This window comes from Hyperolius riggenbachi, chromosome 12, assembly GCF_040937935.1.
Source record: "Hyperolius riggenbachi isolate aHypRig1 chromosome 12, aHypRig1.pri, whole genome shotgun sequence".
Taxonomy (NCBI): domain Eukaryota; kingdom Metazoa; phylum Chordata; class Amphibia; order Anura; family Hyperoliidae; genus Hyperolius; species Hyperolius riggenbachi.
Window position 1 is genome coordinate 171,779,041 of NC_090657.1, and position 18,747 is coordinate 171,797,787.

At 47.1% G+C, this 18,747-nt stretch overlaps 1 protein-coding gene across 5 annotated transcripts in view; it reads right to left on the reverse strand.

The window, feature by feature from the left end:
- Positions 1-1,357: 1,357 nt before the first annotated feature.
- The window catches only part of UCKL1 (uridine-cytidine kinase 1 like 1), a 69,115-nt gene continuing 51,725 nt past the window's right edge, over positions 1,358-18,747 (reverse strand). For 3 of the 5 annotated variants that reach the window (XM_068262787.1, XM_068262783.1, XM_068262786.1), the window contains 8 exons: positions 13,716-13,735; positions 11,622-11,720; positions 11,437-11,530; positions 11,245-11,307; positions 9,069-9,191; positions 3,870-3,977; positions 3,624-3,780; positions 1,708-1,866 (listed from right to left, as the gene is read on the reverse strand). In XM_068262787.1, the coding sequence (XP_068118888.1) occupies positions 1,796-1,866; positions 3,624-3,780; positions 3,870-3,977; positions 9,069-9,191; positions 11,245-11,307; positions 11,437-11,530; positions 11,622-11,720; positions 13,716-13,735 (735 nt within the window). In that variant the 3' untranslated portion in view covers positions 1,708-1,795. Of the gene's footprint in view, positions 1,867-3,623; positions 3,781-3,869; positions 3,978-9,068; positions 9,192-11,244; positions 11,308-11,436; positions 11,531-11,621; positions 11,721-13,715; positions 13,736-18,747 lie in introns of all 5 variants that reach the window. The other 2 variants (XM_068262784.1, XM_068262785.1) reach the window with 2 other exon arrangements.

Below are 18,747 nucleotides of genomic sequence, written 5' to 3' on the forward strand. Positions count from 1 at the left end.
ATATGTGCCCAGTAGATGTAGCCAGAGGTATATGTGCCCAGTAGATGTAGCCAGGGGGTATATGTGCCCAGTAGATGTAGCCAGGGGGTATATGTGCCCAGTAGATGTAGCCAGGGTTATATGTGCCCAGTAGATGTAGCCACAGGTATATGTGCCCATGGGTAGCCAGGGTTATATGTGCCCAGAAGATGTAGCCAGAGGTATATGTGCCCAGTAGATGTAGCCAGGGTTATATGTGCCCAGTAGATGTAGCCAGGGTTATATGTGCCCAGTAGATGTAGCCAGAGGTATATGTGCCCAGTAGATGTAGCCAGATGTATATGTGCCCAGTAGATGTAGCCAGATGTATATGTGCCCAGTAGATGTAGCCAGGGTTATATGTGCCCAGTAGATGTAGCCAGATGTATATGTGCCCAGTAGATGTAGCCAGATGTATATGTGCCCAGTAGATGTAGCCAGATGTATATGTGCCCAGTAGATGTAGCCAGATGTATATGTGCCCAGTAGATGTAGCCGGGGTTATATGTGCCCAGCAGATGTAGCCAAATGTATATGTGCCCAGTAGATGTAGCCAGATGTATATGTGCCCAGTAGATGTAGCCAGAGGTATATGTCCCCAGTAGATGTAGCCAGAGGTATATGTCCCCAGTAGATGTAGCCAGGGTTATATGTGCCCAGTAGATGTAGCCAGATGTATATATGTGCCCAGTAGACGAGTGACTGGCAGTGGCAGGCGGCAGTGAGCGGAACTTACCTGCGTCTTCTCTCGTCGCCGGCGCGGGATGATTTGCCGCTACTCTGGTCTGGTCCAGACCAGAGCAGCAGAATTTCCGGCGCAGGAGCGAGACGGAAGGTAAGTCCCGCCCGCTGCCAAACGCCACTGCCAGTCACTCGTCACTTAGGAGGGGGACAGTCAGCGAGGGAGGGAGAGCACTAAGGTGAGAGAAGGGGGGGGGGGGGAGATTGCCCCCCTTCTCCACCGCTGCCCACAGCTCTTCCTCCACTGCGCTGCTGTCCTGCAACAGAGCGGGCGGCCGATTGGCCGCCCTTTTACGGACGCTGCTGAATTCCTTACGGAATTCACGGGCAGCTTAATTTGTATCCAAAATTACGGGCTGCCCGTAAATTTACGGGCGGTTGGCAACACTGCTCTGAGGTCAGTCAGTGACATGACTATGTACTCTGTAAAGCGCTGCTGAAGATGTCAGCATTATACGAATACAAATAATAATAATCATCTGTCACAAATCAAGGTGTGGCAATACAGAAAAGGTGAATAAATAGTGACGTAAATTAATAAAAAAAAGATTTGTTAACGGTCTTGAGATTTTACGGAGCCGGTAAATTAACAAACCACTTTTGGCTTTTTATGTTTGTTTTATTATAAAAAATCCTATTTGGGAGGCGTATACAGTATGATAATCTGTATCTGTTGTAGTATAGAGTATCTAGAAGCAGTTAAGTTGAAAGAGTTGCATCACTTTGTTGCCCATAGCTACCACTTGACTTCTAATCAAGCCTGGATGGAGAATGGAGAGGATGGAGACAGTTGGAAGCAGTTGCTATGGGCAACAAGAACACAGTTTTGTTTTAAATAGCTTTCACTTGCTAGACTGTATAGGGCTGATAGGAAGCTGGAGCAGGGCTGGAGCCGATAGCAACCAATCATCGCCCTTTATTATTTTGAAAAAAACTGGATATGGAATCTGGTTGCTGTGGGCAATGACCATGCCCCTCTCTCTGCCCCAGTCTGTAGAGACTGGCACTAGGGATGGGTAACAGTGATACGGGTGGATCACGCCGGTTCCTCTTCATCGCTCCAGTCTGCGGGGGCGTCTGTGCCGAAATAACGGTCGCCAAAATTGCCTGAAAAAAACACATTGCATATAAGTGAAGCCAAGTACCCAGTGCTGAGGCACAGATAATTGTAACACACTGTTAGGCTGCCTATACATTACTAGATATTGGGCATCGATATCCGTCCAATTCAATCATAATGATCAAATCTGTCAGGTATCGCTGCCGCAACAATCCATCCCTTCAATCGTTTTCTGGCTGAAATCTGTCAAAAGGATCAATCAGGCATGCTGGGAATCTTGATTGCGTGACGGTAATGGTGTTCGATTTCCCGACAACTGGCGGACCCCAGGCCAGTGTCCCTCCAATCAACTGTATGTGTCGTTGTACCCCCGGGCCAGTGAGTGATGCGTCTTTTTTCAGTTGTCACTGCAAGCACCAGGTCTAGGTGACAACGCCACATGTACTGATGTCACTACATGTGCGGTGTCATATCACACAGATGTCGGGGAGGGGGAGGAGACTTCCAGCCCTAGTTCAAGACTTCATCACATCATGCCTGGACTATTACGCCCTCTATGCAGGCCTTCCAAATAAAGACCTACACTGCCTGTAGCTAGTACAGAATGCTGCCGCAAGACTGTTACCAACCAATGACACATAACACCAACCTTTTTGCTCACTACATTGGCTACACATAAAATGGAGAATCCTGTTCAAAATAGGCACGCTAACATTCAAATCCCTACACGACCTAGGCTCTGGATACCTGAAGGATTTGTTTCAACTGCGTCACACTTCCCACAACCTCAGATCAAAAGGATCCAATAACTTGACCACCCCCAGAGTCCAACTAAAAACCTTTGGAGCCAGAGCTTTCTGTCATGCTGCCCCTACCCTGTGGAATGCCTTGCCAAACTTAATCTAGAAAGCTCCAACCCTGGACACGTTTAAATCAAACCTGAAAACCACCAGTTTAGTCATTTATGATCACATACCATTCCCCTTGGACACATCACTATGTACTGATCTGAGACAAGTTTTTGCCCTTTGGGTCCTATGAGAGAAAAGTGCTGTACAGATGTTTCCTTGTTGTTGTCTGGAACGGATCTGGGGGAGGGGGGGGGGAGCGGGTATCTTGCCCCAGGCGCGGTTTGTTGAATTCTTAAAAAGTCGACAAAATGAATGGCAGTTTAGGCACCAAAACCTGACCTTTAGGCGCCAAAACCTGACCTTGCCCCAAGCGCAACTTGGTCTTGATCTGTCCCTGGTTGTTGTTGACTGCAGAAACCACGCACTGCAGAGAACAGCCACTCTTTTAGTAAGGCATGCAGTGCTGAAATCGCTCAGGGTAACTTTGCAGTCTGGGTTTTTTTATTAGCATTATATTGATATAATAATAATACAATCCAGTACAGTTTCCCGGAAACCCATATAGCATGGTTAAAATATTCCACTAGAGGGTGTCTGTTAATGGTTTCATGCTGTAAAGGAGCGGGAACACCCTGCCTGCATGCTGTGAAACACAGGAAGCTGTACAAAGATAGAAAACCGGCACTAGTCTAGTTTAGGGTACACAGCAGGTAACATCACAGGGAAGTTCTGCTAACATGATTGGGTGACTCTCAGACTGCTAGGTTTCAGATAGGTTGTATTAAACTCCGCCCACACTGCCTGGCCAGTCACAACACTTCATGCTGTAGAGGGTGCTGTGATTGGAGATCTGCTCCCTATGAAGTTTCCTGCTGGGTCGTCTGAACTGGACTAGCGCTGAAAATGAATTATGGGCTGTATGGCAAGGAGTATTTCCCCAGCTACTGACGTACCTATCCCCGGGATTATCCTGAACAGGTTGTTGACCTTTTTGTCTACGGCGGTGGTGAGAATGCGCACGCGGGGGAAGGCGTAGGCCACGGAGTGCACCCCCAGTTCTGCCATTAGCAGGGACAGCAGAAAGATCTTCTCTTCTGGGACTTCGTGGTCCTGTGCAGAAAGGAGGAGATTACAGAACACTGAGCTGCGAGGTCATGCGACGGTATTCCGTCCCCCATCCTGACCCCTCACCCGCTTACCAGCAGCACCCGGACCGCCATCATGGCCGCCGCTCCCGTGGACACCGTGCAGTCCATGAGGATAACGTGGTCCTCGCTGATATCCCGGGGGAGACGAAGGTAGTGCAGCTGCGGAGGACACAGGAAAATCATTTTTGGGAGAGGATGTCTGAGCAAGAAAAACTCCACCTTTAAAGCGGGATTGATGGCCATAAAATCAAATTCAATTTGCCCACTGCTCTGTGTTTATTATGTAGTCTACAACCTGACCCTGCATTGCAAGCATTCCAATATAATCAAAAATGTGTCTGCTGTAATGCTTCTTATATCAGTCAGCCTGGCACTATTCTGTTACATTGCCAGAGAGAGGGAAGCTTGTTATCTCCCCACCCACATTCCTGCTCCTCACTAATTGGCTGAGGGCAATTCAGTATGACAGGAGGCTGAGAAGGGAAATACACCTCATCCCTCTACAGAAGCTGCTGAAATAGGATCTCTTCTGTGCTCACATGTGTATACAGAGAAAACACAAATATGAAATATGACAGTGCAGTTTTTACAGAGCTCAGTGGGGAGGAGGGCTGGCAATGAATACACCATTTCAGGCATTAGAAAAAAATAGTAAGGGAGAAAATGACTTCAGGATTGGCTTCAGCCAGAGGGAGTAAAGATGGAAAATGCCTGGAACAGTTTTCTCTTTATTTACTATATAAAATTCACTGACATCAAAATGTGGACAGTACAAAACATATCTTGTTTAAAGTGAACCTTAAGTCAGAAAAAAAGGAGTTGTACTCACCTGGGGCTTCTACCAGCCCCCTGCAGCAGTCTTGTGCCCTCGCAGCCACTCACTAATCTTCTGGTCCCCCGCTGCCAGCTAGTTTCGTTTTTGCCGACAGGCCCGTCAGGACTGGCCACGCGTAGCTTTTTCCGCATTCCCGACTGTAATTAGCGCTATTGCGGGCCTCAATGCGTACAAAAATACGCGTTGTCGCACATCTATGCGTTCGCAATGCGGCAACGAAACTAGCTGGCAGCGGGGGACCAGAGGATTAGTGAGTGGCTGTGAGGGCACAGGACTGCTGCAGGGGGCTGGTAGAAGCCCCAGGTGAGTAAAACTCATTTTTTTTCTGGCTTAAGTGTCTCTTTAAGTAGAACAAGTATTTATCTGCTTATATGTGTTTTTCCCCCCCTGGTATCGTATGGCTATCCCTGCGGCTTTAAAACTATTACCCATTGTTGCATAAAGTGTGGGAGGGTCAAAAACTTTGTTAGGCTATTAGTGCCTCATTTAGAAGAATTTCCTGTGATGTCACCAGCAACAGGAGATGAGGTGTCATTTCCTCAATGGGGACATAGACATTAATACAATCCTCAGTATCTACTGTACATAAGAAGGCAATTTCAGCTGCACACCCATTGGTGGTCTAGAGGGCATTTTGTCACCAGTAGAAGTGGCTTCGTCATTTGAAGCCATCTTATTCTTCTCTTGATACACAGGGATGGAGGAGAACCATCAGCCATCCCTCCTAGAAGATCTAAGCCTTCTCCCTGCAGGAATTGTATCTATTGCTGGGCGTATCACCCTTGAGAGACTGTGTCATTTCCTGTCACTGCAGATGCCACAGGAAGTGAGGAGAAACCTTTCTAGTTTCTTTAGTAGGACACAGCAGTGGTATAGGTCCCCCATAACTTGTGGTTAACCCCTCCCCTCCAGGACACAAACAGCAATAGCATGCAGGATATCCTTTCTCTGTCTAAAAAGAAAGTTTTGACTTGAGTTCCACTTTAAGCTAATTACATCCACAATGAAAAAAAGTTGAAGGGCTCTTTCACACTAGGGCTGATCTGCACGGTTTGATGGATCGCTCCTAGAATGTGGTTAGAAAGGTAACATGAAAGTCTTTTTGACTTTCATGTTAACTTTCACATTAGATACAGCGTTCCAGAGAGTTACATTGTAATGCATCTCTGGGAGCCTCGTAACGTCCAGCGCCTGCGTTTTCCTGTCAGGTGACTTAGAGCTACCGCCGCTGATCAGCGTTGCACCATAACTTCCTGACGTCACTCCGCAGGTCAGAAGGTGCGCACAAAATAGGGTACGTGAAGGCGTTATGTAATGTGAAAGAGGCCTAAAGGACAGTTGTAACCTCCTAAAAAAAGTTAGCCACTCACCTAGAGCAGAGAAGGCTCTGGACTCCATAGAGCCTTCCCGTTCCTCTGTTGGTCCACTCATTCCAAGGTCACACTCCCCGTTCCAGCCCCTGACTTTAATGTTGAAGAGGCCCCTTTCACACTGGTGCGCTGTGTTACCCTGTTTCACTGTAAGGTAACGCTATGCCAGTGAAAGTCTATGGGGCATTTCATACCTGGCGCAGTTCGATGCGATCCGCTGGAAGTGCCCGATTCGCCACAAAAGCAACAGCGCATTGTCGGGCAAGTCATATAAATCTATGGCGACGTAGCTTTTTAAACCCTTTTTTTGCCTTTTGGCATTGCAGCACGCAATGCATGGAAGCGTATTTTTTCAATACACTTCCGCTCAATTTGATTTTCAGCCACAGGAAGTGAGCGCCAGGTAACCTCACTTCCTGCTTGGCTTGTGGCCAGAAGGGGGATTACTGCGCATTGCCACGGTAGTCCCCAAAGGCTATTTTTAGTGTTCCTCCCCTAACGCAAGTTAGCAGTGTGAAACTGACCTGAGTGATTTTCCACAATAGCATTAACTATATAGTTTATAATGTGAGGGGACCCCTGTATTCACAGTATGTTCATGACATGATCAGTCTTGGTGGTGTGTGCATATGTAACTTACTGACACACACACACTGTACACACACACTGTACACACACACACACACACACTGTACACACACACACACACACTGTACACACACATACACACACTGTGTACACACACACTGTACACACACATACACACACACACACTGTGTACACACACACACACACACTGTGTACACGCACATACACTGTGTATACACACATTGGGCTTGATTCACAAAGCGGTGCTAACTGTTAGCACGCCTGTGAAAACCCCCTTAGCACGTCTAAACAAGATTTTCGCGCATAAAACTTTACGCGCGCAAAACTTTATGCGCGTAAAACTTTACGCGCGTACTGCACAGAGCACAGGGCGCACCGCGCGAAGTGCCCATTGAAGCCTATGGGACTTAGCGCGCGTAAAACTTTACGCGCGCAAAGTTAGCGCACGATCTGATTGAGAAATCCGGTGCTAACCTACTTAGCACCCTGGTTAGCGCGTCTAAAGACTTTAGACGTGCTAAGTAGGTTAGCACCGCTTTGTGAATCAAGCCCATTGTGTACACACATACTGTACACACACACACACAGTGTGTACACACACACTGTACACACACAGTGTGTACACACACACACAGGGTGTACACACACTTTACACACACATACACACACACACCTCCCAACATTTTAAAATTATAAATCGGGACACAGGCCACACCCCTAACCACACCCCTAACCACACCCCCAAGTCACGCCTACCATAAAGTTTTTTGAAGATTTTTTTTTTAATATTGATGTCCTTATATTTTTTAATAAATATATCCCTCATACAAACAGCCAGTTGTCCCCAGTATATGTAGCCAGGGATATATGTGCCCAGTATATGTAGCCAGAGGTATATGTCCCCAGTATATGTAGTCAGGGATATATGTGCCCAGTATATGTAGCCAGAGGTATATGTCCCCAGTATATGTAGCCAGGGGTATATGTGCCCAGTATATGTAGCCAGGGGTATATGTGCCCAGTATATGTAGCCAGGGGTATATGTGCCCAGTACATGTAGCCAGGGTGTATATGTGCCCAGTATATGTAGCCAGGGGGTATATGTGCCCAGTATATGTAGCCAGGGGGATATGTGCCCAGTATATGTAGCCAGGGGGATATGTGCCCAGTATATGTAGCCAGGGTGTATATGTCCCAGTATATAGGCAGGTGTATATGTAGCCAGTATATGTAGGCAGGGTTATATGTCCCAGTATATGTAGGCAGGTGTATATGTAGGCAGGTGTATCTGTAGCCAGTATATGTAGGCAGGTGTATATGTAGCCAGTATATGTAGGCAGGGTTATATGTCCCTGTATATGTAGGCAGGTGTATATGAGGCCAGTATATGTAGGCAGGTGTATATGTAGCCAGTATATGTAGGCAGGTGTATATGTAGCCAGTATATGTAGGCAGGTGTATGTGTAGCCAGTATATGTAGGCAGGTGTATATGTGCCCAGAATAGGTAGCCAGGTGTCCCTCCCCCCCCCCAGGAGGGGAGCAGCGCAGAGAAGAGGGAGAGCGGTGGGCAGCGATGGAGAAGGGGGGCCATCTCCCCCCCCCCTTCCCTCACCTTAGAGTGCTCTCCCTCCCTCGCTGTCCCCTCCGGAATTAAGTGCGGTGGCTGGCAGAGGGGTGGAACTTGCCTTCCGTGCCTCTGTCCCGTCTGGTCTCGTCTCGTCGCCGGCGCGGGATGATTTGCCACTACTCTGGTCTGATCCAGACCAGAGCAGCGGCTGCAGAACCAGAACTTCCGGCCAGCGATTGGAGCGACACGGAAGGTAAGTCCCGCCCGTTGCCAAGTGCCAAACGCCGCCACACTAGTATCGGAGGGGAGAGCGAGGGAGGCAGAGCACCCTAAGGTGAGGGAAGGGGGGGGAGATGGCCCCCTTCTCCGCCGCTGCCCAAAGCTCTCCCTCCACTGTGCTGCTCCCCTCCTGTTATGGGCGGCTGTCAATACTGACAGCCGCCCGGGACTTGGGGGGCTCATACCGGGATAGCCCCCCAAAATCGGGAAAATTCAGACGAAAACAGGACGGTTGGGGACTATGCACACACTGCACACACACACACACACAGTGTACACACACACTGTACACACACTGCACACACACACACACACACACACACACACACACACTGTACAGACACATACACACACAGAGTACACACACACTGTACACACACATACACAGTGTACACACACACACTGTGTACACACACACACACACACGCACACACACACACACACACACACACACGTACACACACACACACACACACACACACACTACACACACATACACACTGCGCACACATACACACTGCGCACACGCACACGCACACACACACACACACACACACTACACACACACACAGATCCAGTGCCCTCTGACCTCTGGCTCCCCTGTGCTGGGGTTGGTTTGGATCAGGATGGTTCCGATTCTCACATCCTTGCATACAGCTCTCAGCGCCGGTTCCATGGTCTCCCCGGCTCGCAGGATGGACACCCCGGTGATCTAAAGGAAAGAAGGGTTGGAGTCAGCTCTGCAGCAGCACAACTGAGACACACACACACTGCAGAGGATCATGGCTGAATTCATTACATTTGTGGTTGAGCTGTAAGACTGGATCACTGAGATTACATTGTACATTTTTCCCATTTATGTACACAGGTAGCAGAAGTGCGACATGATCACAGATCACTCGGTGGTACAAATCCACCATCTGATCATTCAGCCTGCAATCCATGAACTTTACTGAAACTGAGCACTTGTCCCTGCACTTCCTATGTTATGGCCAGTTCTGTGGACAAGACTGGGCATAACCAGGAAGTGCAGGGACAACACTGGCCATAACCAGGAAGTGCAGGGACAATACTGGTATTAATCAGGAAGTGCAGGTACAAGGGTGACATTAACCAGGAAGCATACCTCCCAACTTTTAGATATGAGAAAGAGGGACACTTAAGCCACACCCCTGATCACGCCCCTGACACAAAAATATGTTGTTTTATAATTCAAACCACACTGGTCCTTTCAATACTGGTCCATTTCCTTCATATTAACATTTTAAAATTAGTAGTAATATATCAATTTAAAGGATGGGAATAACGTTTAGAGTCAAACACTTAGTAGAGAAATAATATATATATATATATATATATATATATATATATATATATATATATATATATATATATATATATATATATATATATATATATATATATATATATTTTACATAGAAAAAGGGAGAAAGTCCTGAGAGAGGGACAAATGAGGAGGAAAGAGGGACAGAGGGACAGGGCTCCCAAAGAGGGACAGTTGGGTGCTACACAGGAAGTGCGGGGACAGGACTGTCAATAATCAGGAAGTGCAGGGACAAGGGTTACATTAACTAGGAAGTGCAGGGACAACACTGGCCATAACCAGGAAGTGCAGGGACAACACTGGCCATAACCAGGAAGTACAAGGACAGATTGGCTATAACCAGAACATACAGAGACACAACTGGTCATAATCATGAAGTGCAAAGACATTAGTGGCCATAATTAGAAAGGATTAAAATTCAATTGAGGAACACGACTGGCCATAATGTCAGTGCAGGGACAAGACTGGCCATAATGAGGAAGTGCAGGGATAAGACTGGCCATAATGAGGAAGTGCAGGGATAAGACTGGCCATAATGAGGAAGTGCAGGGACAAGACTGGCCATAATCAGGAAGTGCAGGGACAAGACTGGCCATAATAAGGAAGTGCAGGGACAAGACTGGCCATAATGAGGAAGTACAGGGATAAGACTGGCCATAATCAGGAAGTGCGGGGACAAGACTGGCTATAATCAGGAAGTGCAGGGACAAGACTGGTCATAATCAGGAAGTGCAGGGGCAAGACTAGCCATAATCAGGCCAAGACTGGCCATAATAAGGAAGTGCAGGGACAAGACTGGCCATAATCAGGAAATGCAGGGACAAGACTAGCCACAATCACGAAGTGCAAAGACATGAGTGGCCATAATTAGAATGTGCAAGAACTTGACTGGCCATAATATGGAATGACAGAAACATAACTGGCCATAACCAGAAAGTGCAGGGACATAACTGGCCATAATTAGGAAGTGACATAACATGATTGGCTAAAATCAAAATTTGCAAGTACAGGACTGGCCATTACCAGGAAGTACAGGGACATTACTGGGCATTATCTGCAACTGCAAGGATATTACCGGCCATATTCAATCGAGGAACATGACTGGCCATGATCAGGAAGCGCAAGGACCAGACTGGCTATGATCAGGAAGCGCAGGGACAAGACTGGCCATATTGAGGAAGCGCAGGGACAAGACTGGCCATGATCAGGAAGTGCAGGAAGATGACTGGTCATTACCTAATTATTCCACTCTATAATCACCTATAATCATCTACCTTGGCAAAGTTATCACAGTTAGCAAACACACATGCAACTTAAACAGACTTCATAATTAGAATTTTTCAAAGGAAAGTGCTTTTGTTGCTCATGGCAACCATATTCCCATCATCACCACATCTCTCAGCAGGCAGCTCACTCTCACCCGTTTTCCATCGTAAGAGCGCCCCTTGTACTCATGTCCTTGTGGGGTCTGAACCGTGCAGCTCTGTAACGAGAAAAGAGTGAGTATCAGGGGTGTGCAGGACTTCCCCCTGCATAGGCCAGAGATACCTGGTTGCCATGACAGTCAGTGCAGAGTGTGAGGTAACACATTTGTCAGACTTGTCATACTCACCCTGAATGGCAGGAAGGACAGTGCATGCTCTATAAGAAGCCTCATCAATCGGCGGGAATAAAAGATGAACTCGTCTCGACTAGTATCCCGGTTCCTGATTGGAGGAATATACAGATATATCATAAAGAGGTTGTTTTTCTGAGGTTGGTGAGAAGCAGAAACCTAAGACTTCGGGCGACACCTACCTGATGATTGTGTGCATGACTCTGACTTGTGGGGTCTCTTTCAAGACATTCAGAGTCCGCGGAAGAGGCTGTGACTGGTGAGCAGATGCCAGCGCCGCCCTAGTGGTGGAAACAGAGATAGCTGTGAAATGTGACTGGAAAACGAAGCCACCATATAGATTTCCAAATCCCTTTACATGACATAACCAAATGTATGTGGACACCTCCTGTAATGAATGGGTTTGGTTACGTTCTGGCCATCAGCTACTGATAAGTGAATAAATTCAAGCACACAGCCATACCGACTTCACAGACAAACATGAGAAGAGACAAACCAATCACAACATTCATTTCCTGCTCTGCTTGTCCAGCTGTGGTCACCCGTCAGTTCTGGTATTGTGACACGTCCAGAAGCATTAACAACGTCAAAACCACAAGGCAGGAGGCCACTCAAGTTCACAGTTTCCAACCAATCATATCATTAGTTTTATACCTGCCTGAGAAGACAGTACCAACTGTAAAGTCTGGTGGTGGAGTAATAGTGGGCTGTTCGTTATAGTCTGGGGGTGACTTCCTATTTCTAATGAAGGAAATATGAACAGTAAAGCATGCAAGGATTTCCTAGAAAGCTGTGTGCTTCCAACCTTGCAGGCACAGTATGGGCAGAGGTTTTTCTGTTTCAGCATAGTAATGCCCCTGTGTGCCAAGCAGGGTCCCCATTGCAATCTGTGTTGGTACCATTTATTAATGGTATATGCTTTTAATAAGAATATATGAGTGTGATGGCTGCTTCCGGGTCCACATATTGTTGGTCATGTTATGTATCATCAATAAAAACACTCGGAACACCGCATGCAAAATTGTATCCTTTAGCTTCGATTGCAGAATCCGAAAAACCCTCTCTCTTGATGAAAGCCCCAATTTATGAGCTGTGGCACCAACATAACTCAGCACTGCCCAATAGAGATAATCATCAAGAGGCTAAAATTGGATACAGCTTGGAAATGGGCCTATCAAAATCGATAGGAAGTCTATTTAAATGGCCAAATTCTGACTTGTCCCCAGTTGTGGCACGCTTCTTGCTATGGATCGGGTCCCTGCAGACTCTTGCTTGGGTGGCATGCACACATGCAGCCTGGCAGTCTATGGCACCAGCAAGCACAGCAGCTGCAGGAGTAGGTGCCAGGCAGTGCTGAGTTAGCCAGCACCAGTCAAACATTATTATTTGTCATTTCAGATAAGCATGGAGTTATTGGTGGAACTGGATAGTTTCCGTTACAGAGACGTCTGCATTGAGCTCTCCAAACTAAAGTTCCTGACTCTTTTTCTCTCACTTTAAAGGGAACCTATACTGAGAAGGATATGGATTTTTCCTTTTAAAATAATACCAGTTGCCTGACTCTCCTGCTGATCCTGCATCTCTAATGCTTTCAGCCACAGCCCCTGAACAAGCATGCAGTCAAACTGGATTAGCTGCATGCTTATTTCAGGTCTGTGATTCAGCCACTACTGTAGCCAAAGAGATCAGCAGGACTGCCAGGCAACTGGTATTGTTTAAAATAAAGAAAATATGGCAGCCTCCATATACCTTGTTTCAGGTTCCCTTTAATGAACCAACAGGAAGGTTTAAAAGGCTCCTGGACTTTCTCCTGAAACTGAGATACTCATGCGTGACACACTTAGCCACAATATTCATTAGCATACAATTCTCCAGGGTCTATCTCTGGAATAAAAAATAATTTTGCTATTTGGTTTTCACTGTGTAAGTAATCTGTGATGATGCCTTTCATCGTCATATGTTCGTTTTAAGGTTGTATTTGACTTGTGGATGTAAGCTTTGGCTTTATGGGCGTTCTGGACAAGTAGCCAGAAGTTTATGGCTAATCCGTATGCTATCTATGAGGCTGGCAGCAAATTTCACAGCTGATATGGTCAGTGATGACTATGTGTCCCTCCCCCCAATAGATGTTCCATTTTAAGCAAAAAGGTGAGCGAATCGGAGCTGTGAGCACACAGGTCAGTCCAGCCAATCAACGGCAGAGAGCACACACACACACACACACACAATGCATTTAGTGAAAGTGACGGCACACGCAGGCTGAACACGGATCTCACATGTCCCAGCGGAGCTTCCTCTGAGCGGAACACAGCACAGGGAGGAGAAACAGGATGAGTGGTGGTGATCACACATGGAGGGAGAAAGGAGAGGAGGAACACATAAGAAGGCAGACAAGATGGCTGCACTCCTGCCAACCTCACAATAGACGTCCACAAGTCTAGAAGACAAGCAAGGCTGACTCATGGCAAATACTGCAAGCAGCAACCAGAATCCCTGGTGAAGGGGGGAAGGGTTACTTTGTAGCAATTGCCAATCAGAGGCAGGCTGCTGTTATTACAGGAACCGAAAGACTACATGTCCTCCAGGTGAGATGCTTTATAATCATAAGGGGTGTGACCTGGGAAGTTCCGTCCCAGAGTTGTCACATCATTCCTTTAAACTGGACCTGGATGCTTGCACAGGACAGACGGAAAACACAGAGAAATGCACCCTGTATGTAGAGAGTTTAGCCTGTCTAATTCCCCCTCATTTGTTACTAATCACAAGTGTAATTTGATCTCTCAGCTGTGCCAGCTCAGGAATCTCCTCTGCCATGGCAGAGCATCTAATTTGTAAACCCATGTTAACAATATGTCTGCTTCCATGAAAGCAGGAAGTAGACACGCTGCAGATTTATTGGGCATACCTCCAACTTTTTGAGAGAGAGGGAGATATATGCCACGCCCCCACCACACCCCTAACCATGCACCCTGGCACAAATACCATAAAGACTTCAGAAGAAAAATGTGTTCATTTATAACTCAAACTACACTGGTCAGTAGCGTAACTATAAATCGTGAAGCTCCCCCAGCAAAACTTTGATGGGCCTCCAATGTTCCCACCCCTTCCCTTTCCTCCCCTTAGTGACCTTCACAGCCCGGGGGCCCATCTCACAAGGGGAATAACACAAGTGTGGCCATCAGGATCATCACACCCATAACAAGTGTAGCCACAAACACCTGATCTGAAGGATGGATTTCTGTATCAGAGGGAGTGGAGTAGAAGTTGGGGCCCCCTTACTGCTCTGGGCCCCCTGCAGTCACAGGAGCTGCTCCCCTCTAGTTATGCCCCTTCAGCCCGCAGCTCAGATCAGATAGCAGCCAGGGCGATCAGTCTTCCCCCCTTTTTTCCCCACTAGGGGGATGTCCTGCTGGGGGGGTCTGATCGCCGCCAGCTTTTGTGCTTTGGGGGGGCGGGGGGGCTCCTCAAAACCCCCCTCCGCAGCGCTATTCCCCCGCCCTCTCCTCCTTACTGAGGGCGGTACAGGACGGCGATCCGTCCTGTACCGCCTCTGATAGGCTTCAGCCTATCAGATGCCAGCGATCCCTGGCCAATTAGAGGCCGGGGATCGCCGATCTCCTTTACAGCGCTGCTGCAACAGCAGCGCCATGCGACGTAAACACCGGGGATTTCTTCCCCGCGTGTTTACATTTCGCCCGCGAGCCGCGATAGGAGGCTCGCAGGCTGTTCACGGAGACTCCCTCCGTGGACTTGATATACGAAGGTACAGAGGCGCCAATAGGATAAAAATTTATAAAAAGTTTAAAATTGTTTAGGTGGCGGTGGTGGACCAGCTACACCAAAACAGACACAAAACTGTTGATTGAAGAAGCATACATTTATTCACACACTCCTAAACAACTGCAACGCATTTCACGGGCATCATCCAGCTTCATCAGGCAATAAACAACCGGAGTATCACACAGCTTGGGCTCCAAAAAAGCTGTGTGATAATCCGGTTGTTTATTGCCTGATGAAGCGGGATGATGCCCGTGAAACGCGTTGCAGTTGTTTAGGAGTATGTGAATAAATTTATGCTTCTTCAATCAACAGTTTTGTGTCTGTTTTGGTGTAGCTGGTCCACCACCGCCACCTGAACAATTTAAAACTTTTTATCAATTTTTATCCTATTGGCGCCTCTGTACCTTCGTATATCAAGTTATCGACCCTTGGTGGAAGGGTGTCAAACCCTCCTTTCTTCCTTCTACAGAGAGCTACATCTTAGCCCTGAGTAGGGACAGGCCTAATCTCCCCACCTGCCTATTCAGTGGTTGCCTAAGGGTAACCCAGGTTTGTGAGTATAATACTTACGTTTCTATTTTTCCTCCATTTTCCAAACGTACTACACTATATTAGGCTCTCGGTCTCTACTTATTATTTCCCTCCGTCAACTGACATGGAACGGCCGCTCGAACAAGCGGCCGTTTCCATGGAAATACAGGAAAGACCAGCCACCACTCGTTAAGTGGTTAAAGGTGGCCATACATGTTACAATTTTTTCATCCAATCTTACCAATTCTATGTAGTATAAGGGAACTGCCTAAATTATCCTTTCAGTATATTCACTTAATTTACCCTTCTGCTACATAGAAATGGTAAGATTGTATGAAAAAATTGAACCATGTATGGCCACCATAAGACAGCCTACTTCCAACAAAGTCATGCTATGACTCCTCTAGAGGAGCCTCTTGCAATGGCCATGCATGTCACTTCCTCTTCCTGCTTCATTCAGTGATGCACTTCTCTAACAAAGAAGACAGGAGTGACCCAGAAGTTATAACTGCGATTTTTAAATTGAAATCGAATGAAAACTATTTGGTGTAGAACAGCGATTCAAATGAAAGAGGAGAGCATAAGCTACAGAAAGGTATGCATATTTAAGTACTTTGCAGCACTGGTCGGAGTCTTAAAGGCATGCCCATGAGAGGTGCTCGGGGTCCCTTTAACTCTTTCAGGCAGAGAAAGAGAAAAAAGGAACACAGCATAGTTATTTGTGTGCTTGGCACTGTACATCCACATGTCCATCTCATCATGTCACATCGGTTGTCCTTTAAAGTAAACCTGTAGTGGGAGGGATATGGAGGCTTACATTCATTTCCTTTTAAACAATGCAGAGTGCCTGGCAGTCCTACTGAACCTCTGCCTCTAATGCTTTTAGTCTGAAATGCTTTTAGATTCTGACTGAAGTCTGACAGGATTAGCCACATGCATGGTTCAGGTGTGTGATTCAGGCTCTACTCACGCCAGAATGATCAGCAGGGCTGCCAGGCAACTGGTATTGTTTAAAAAAATAAATATGGCAGCCTCCAAATACCTCCCTCTTCAGGTTCCCTTTAAAGTACACCTGTAACTTAAAAAATAGTAAAGTCAGTAGGAGGAAGATTCTGGATGCCTCCTGGACCCTCTGCAACCCCTCCACTGCCGGGACCCCCCTTGTCTTTGTGGCCGCGCTCCCCTCTATGTACAAGTGCAACCACAGTGCGCAGGCGGTAATGGGATTGCGAGTGCTCAGTAGCACATAGCTGCTCATGCACAGAGAAAAAAGCCACGCATCAGCTGCTCTATGCTGATGCACAGGTCGTTAAAAGATTAGTTAGCACACCAGCTTCTCCCAGAGCAAAGTGTAGGTTTATTCTTCCATCATATGTCAAACGCCATATGTTGAGTATTGTTTCGGAGCCACGCAGGGTCCCCTTCTTCAGAACAGTGCAGACAAATGCTTGTCTGCACTGTTCTGAAGAAGGGGACCCTGCATGGCAATTGTCAACATATGGTGTTTGACATATGATGGAAAAATTAAACCTACGCTTTGCTCTTTGAGAAGCTGGTGGGCTAACCAATCTTTTAACTACTTGATCGATATAGGGTGTCGCTTTGCATCCCTGGTTATGCACCCAAATTGACACGGTAAGGTGTGCCGCGCCTCACCTTCTTACCTTTATGCTACTGCGCAGGTGTGGTCTGTAGTTCCGGGGGGCGTGGCCGCAAACAATCTGACATTAAAGTATTAGAATGTTAAGAGGGCCCCAGCAGAGGAACGGAGGGGTGTAGTAAGACTGGGGAAGCCAGTAGACCAACCAGAGGACCCCCCCTTCAAGGTAAGTATTTTTTTTTTTTGTAAGTTATAGGTGTCCTTTAACTTCTTCCCGACTGCCTAATGTCAATAGGCGTCGGGGAGGTAGCAGCCCCAGGACCGCCTAACGCTGAAATGCATCATGTCCTGGGGAGGGGTTTTACAGGGGATAGCGTGTGCCTATGCGCATGCATCAACGCTTGAGTGACAGAGCTCTGGTCCTTCATCAGTCTACCAGAGGTGATCGCCGCTAGGAGACTGTTAGACGGCGAAACCGCCATCTATTTACATTATACAGTGTTGTGATCTATTGCAGCTCTGTACTGGGGACAGCCGTGTCACTCGGCTGTCCCCTGGAGAGGCTCCGATCACGATTCCCTCTCATAAGCTGATTCCTATGAGAGAGGATTGCCCTGATTGTCTGTCGGGGGGGAGGGGGGGGAGGAGTTATCAAAATAAATACAAAAATGTATTTAAAAAAGAATACAAATATAAAAATAAACAAACATGTAATGACACCAGCGATCAGAGCCCACCAACAGAAAGCTCTGTTGGTGGGCAGAAAAGGAAGGGGGATTCACTTGTGTGCTTCGTTGTATGGCTCTACAGCGAGCTGTTGAAGCTGCAGTGTGCTGAATTGTAAAAAATAGTCTGGTCACCAGGGGTGCGTAAGCCTGTGGTCCTGAACTGGTTAAAGGCGTTTCAGAACATTTGATCTCTCCAGATTTTTATACACGTCTGTTCTAGGCCATTATACTGCTTGATAAAATGATCTGCGTTGTGCATTTGATCTGTTGACTCGCAAATCGTTTGTACAGATATCAAGGCCCTTTCTTGTTTCAGAGGTGAACTGAAGCATTCTTAAAATAGCAGCGAGGTGCAGTGTCCAGCTTAGGTGATAGCAGATCAGGCTTCCTGTGCTGAGCGGGGGAGACAGAGCTATGGCAGGAAGGAGTGGGCAGCTTCCTCTCTTCATATTGGTCTGCCCACAGTGGAAAAATATCTATTACCCCACACACACACACACACACACTCGCCCTCCCACCGCCCAAACCAGACTGAGAGAAGGGAGGGGGAGCGAGCCACAAACAGCGGCCCGAATGCTATATTATGTCTAGGCAAGTGTACCTGTCAGAGTATTTTAGCACTTAGTATTAACATCAGGGCATTAGAAAAAGCACATTATTATAAGCAAA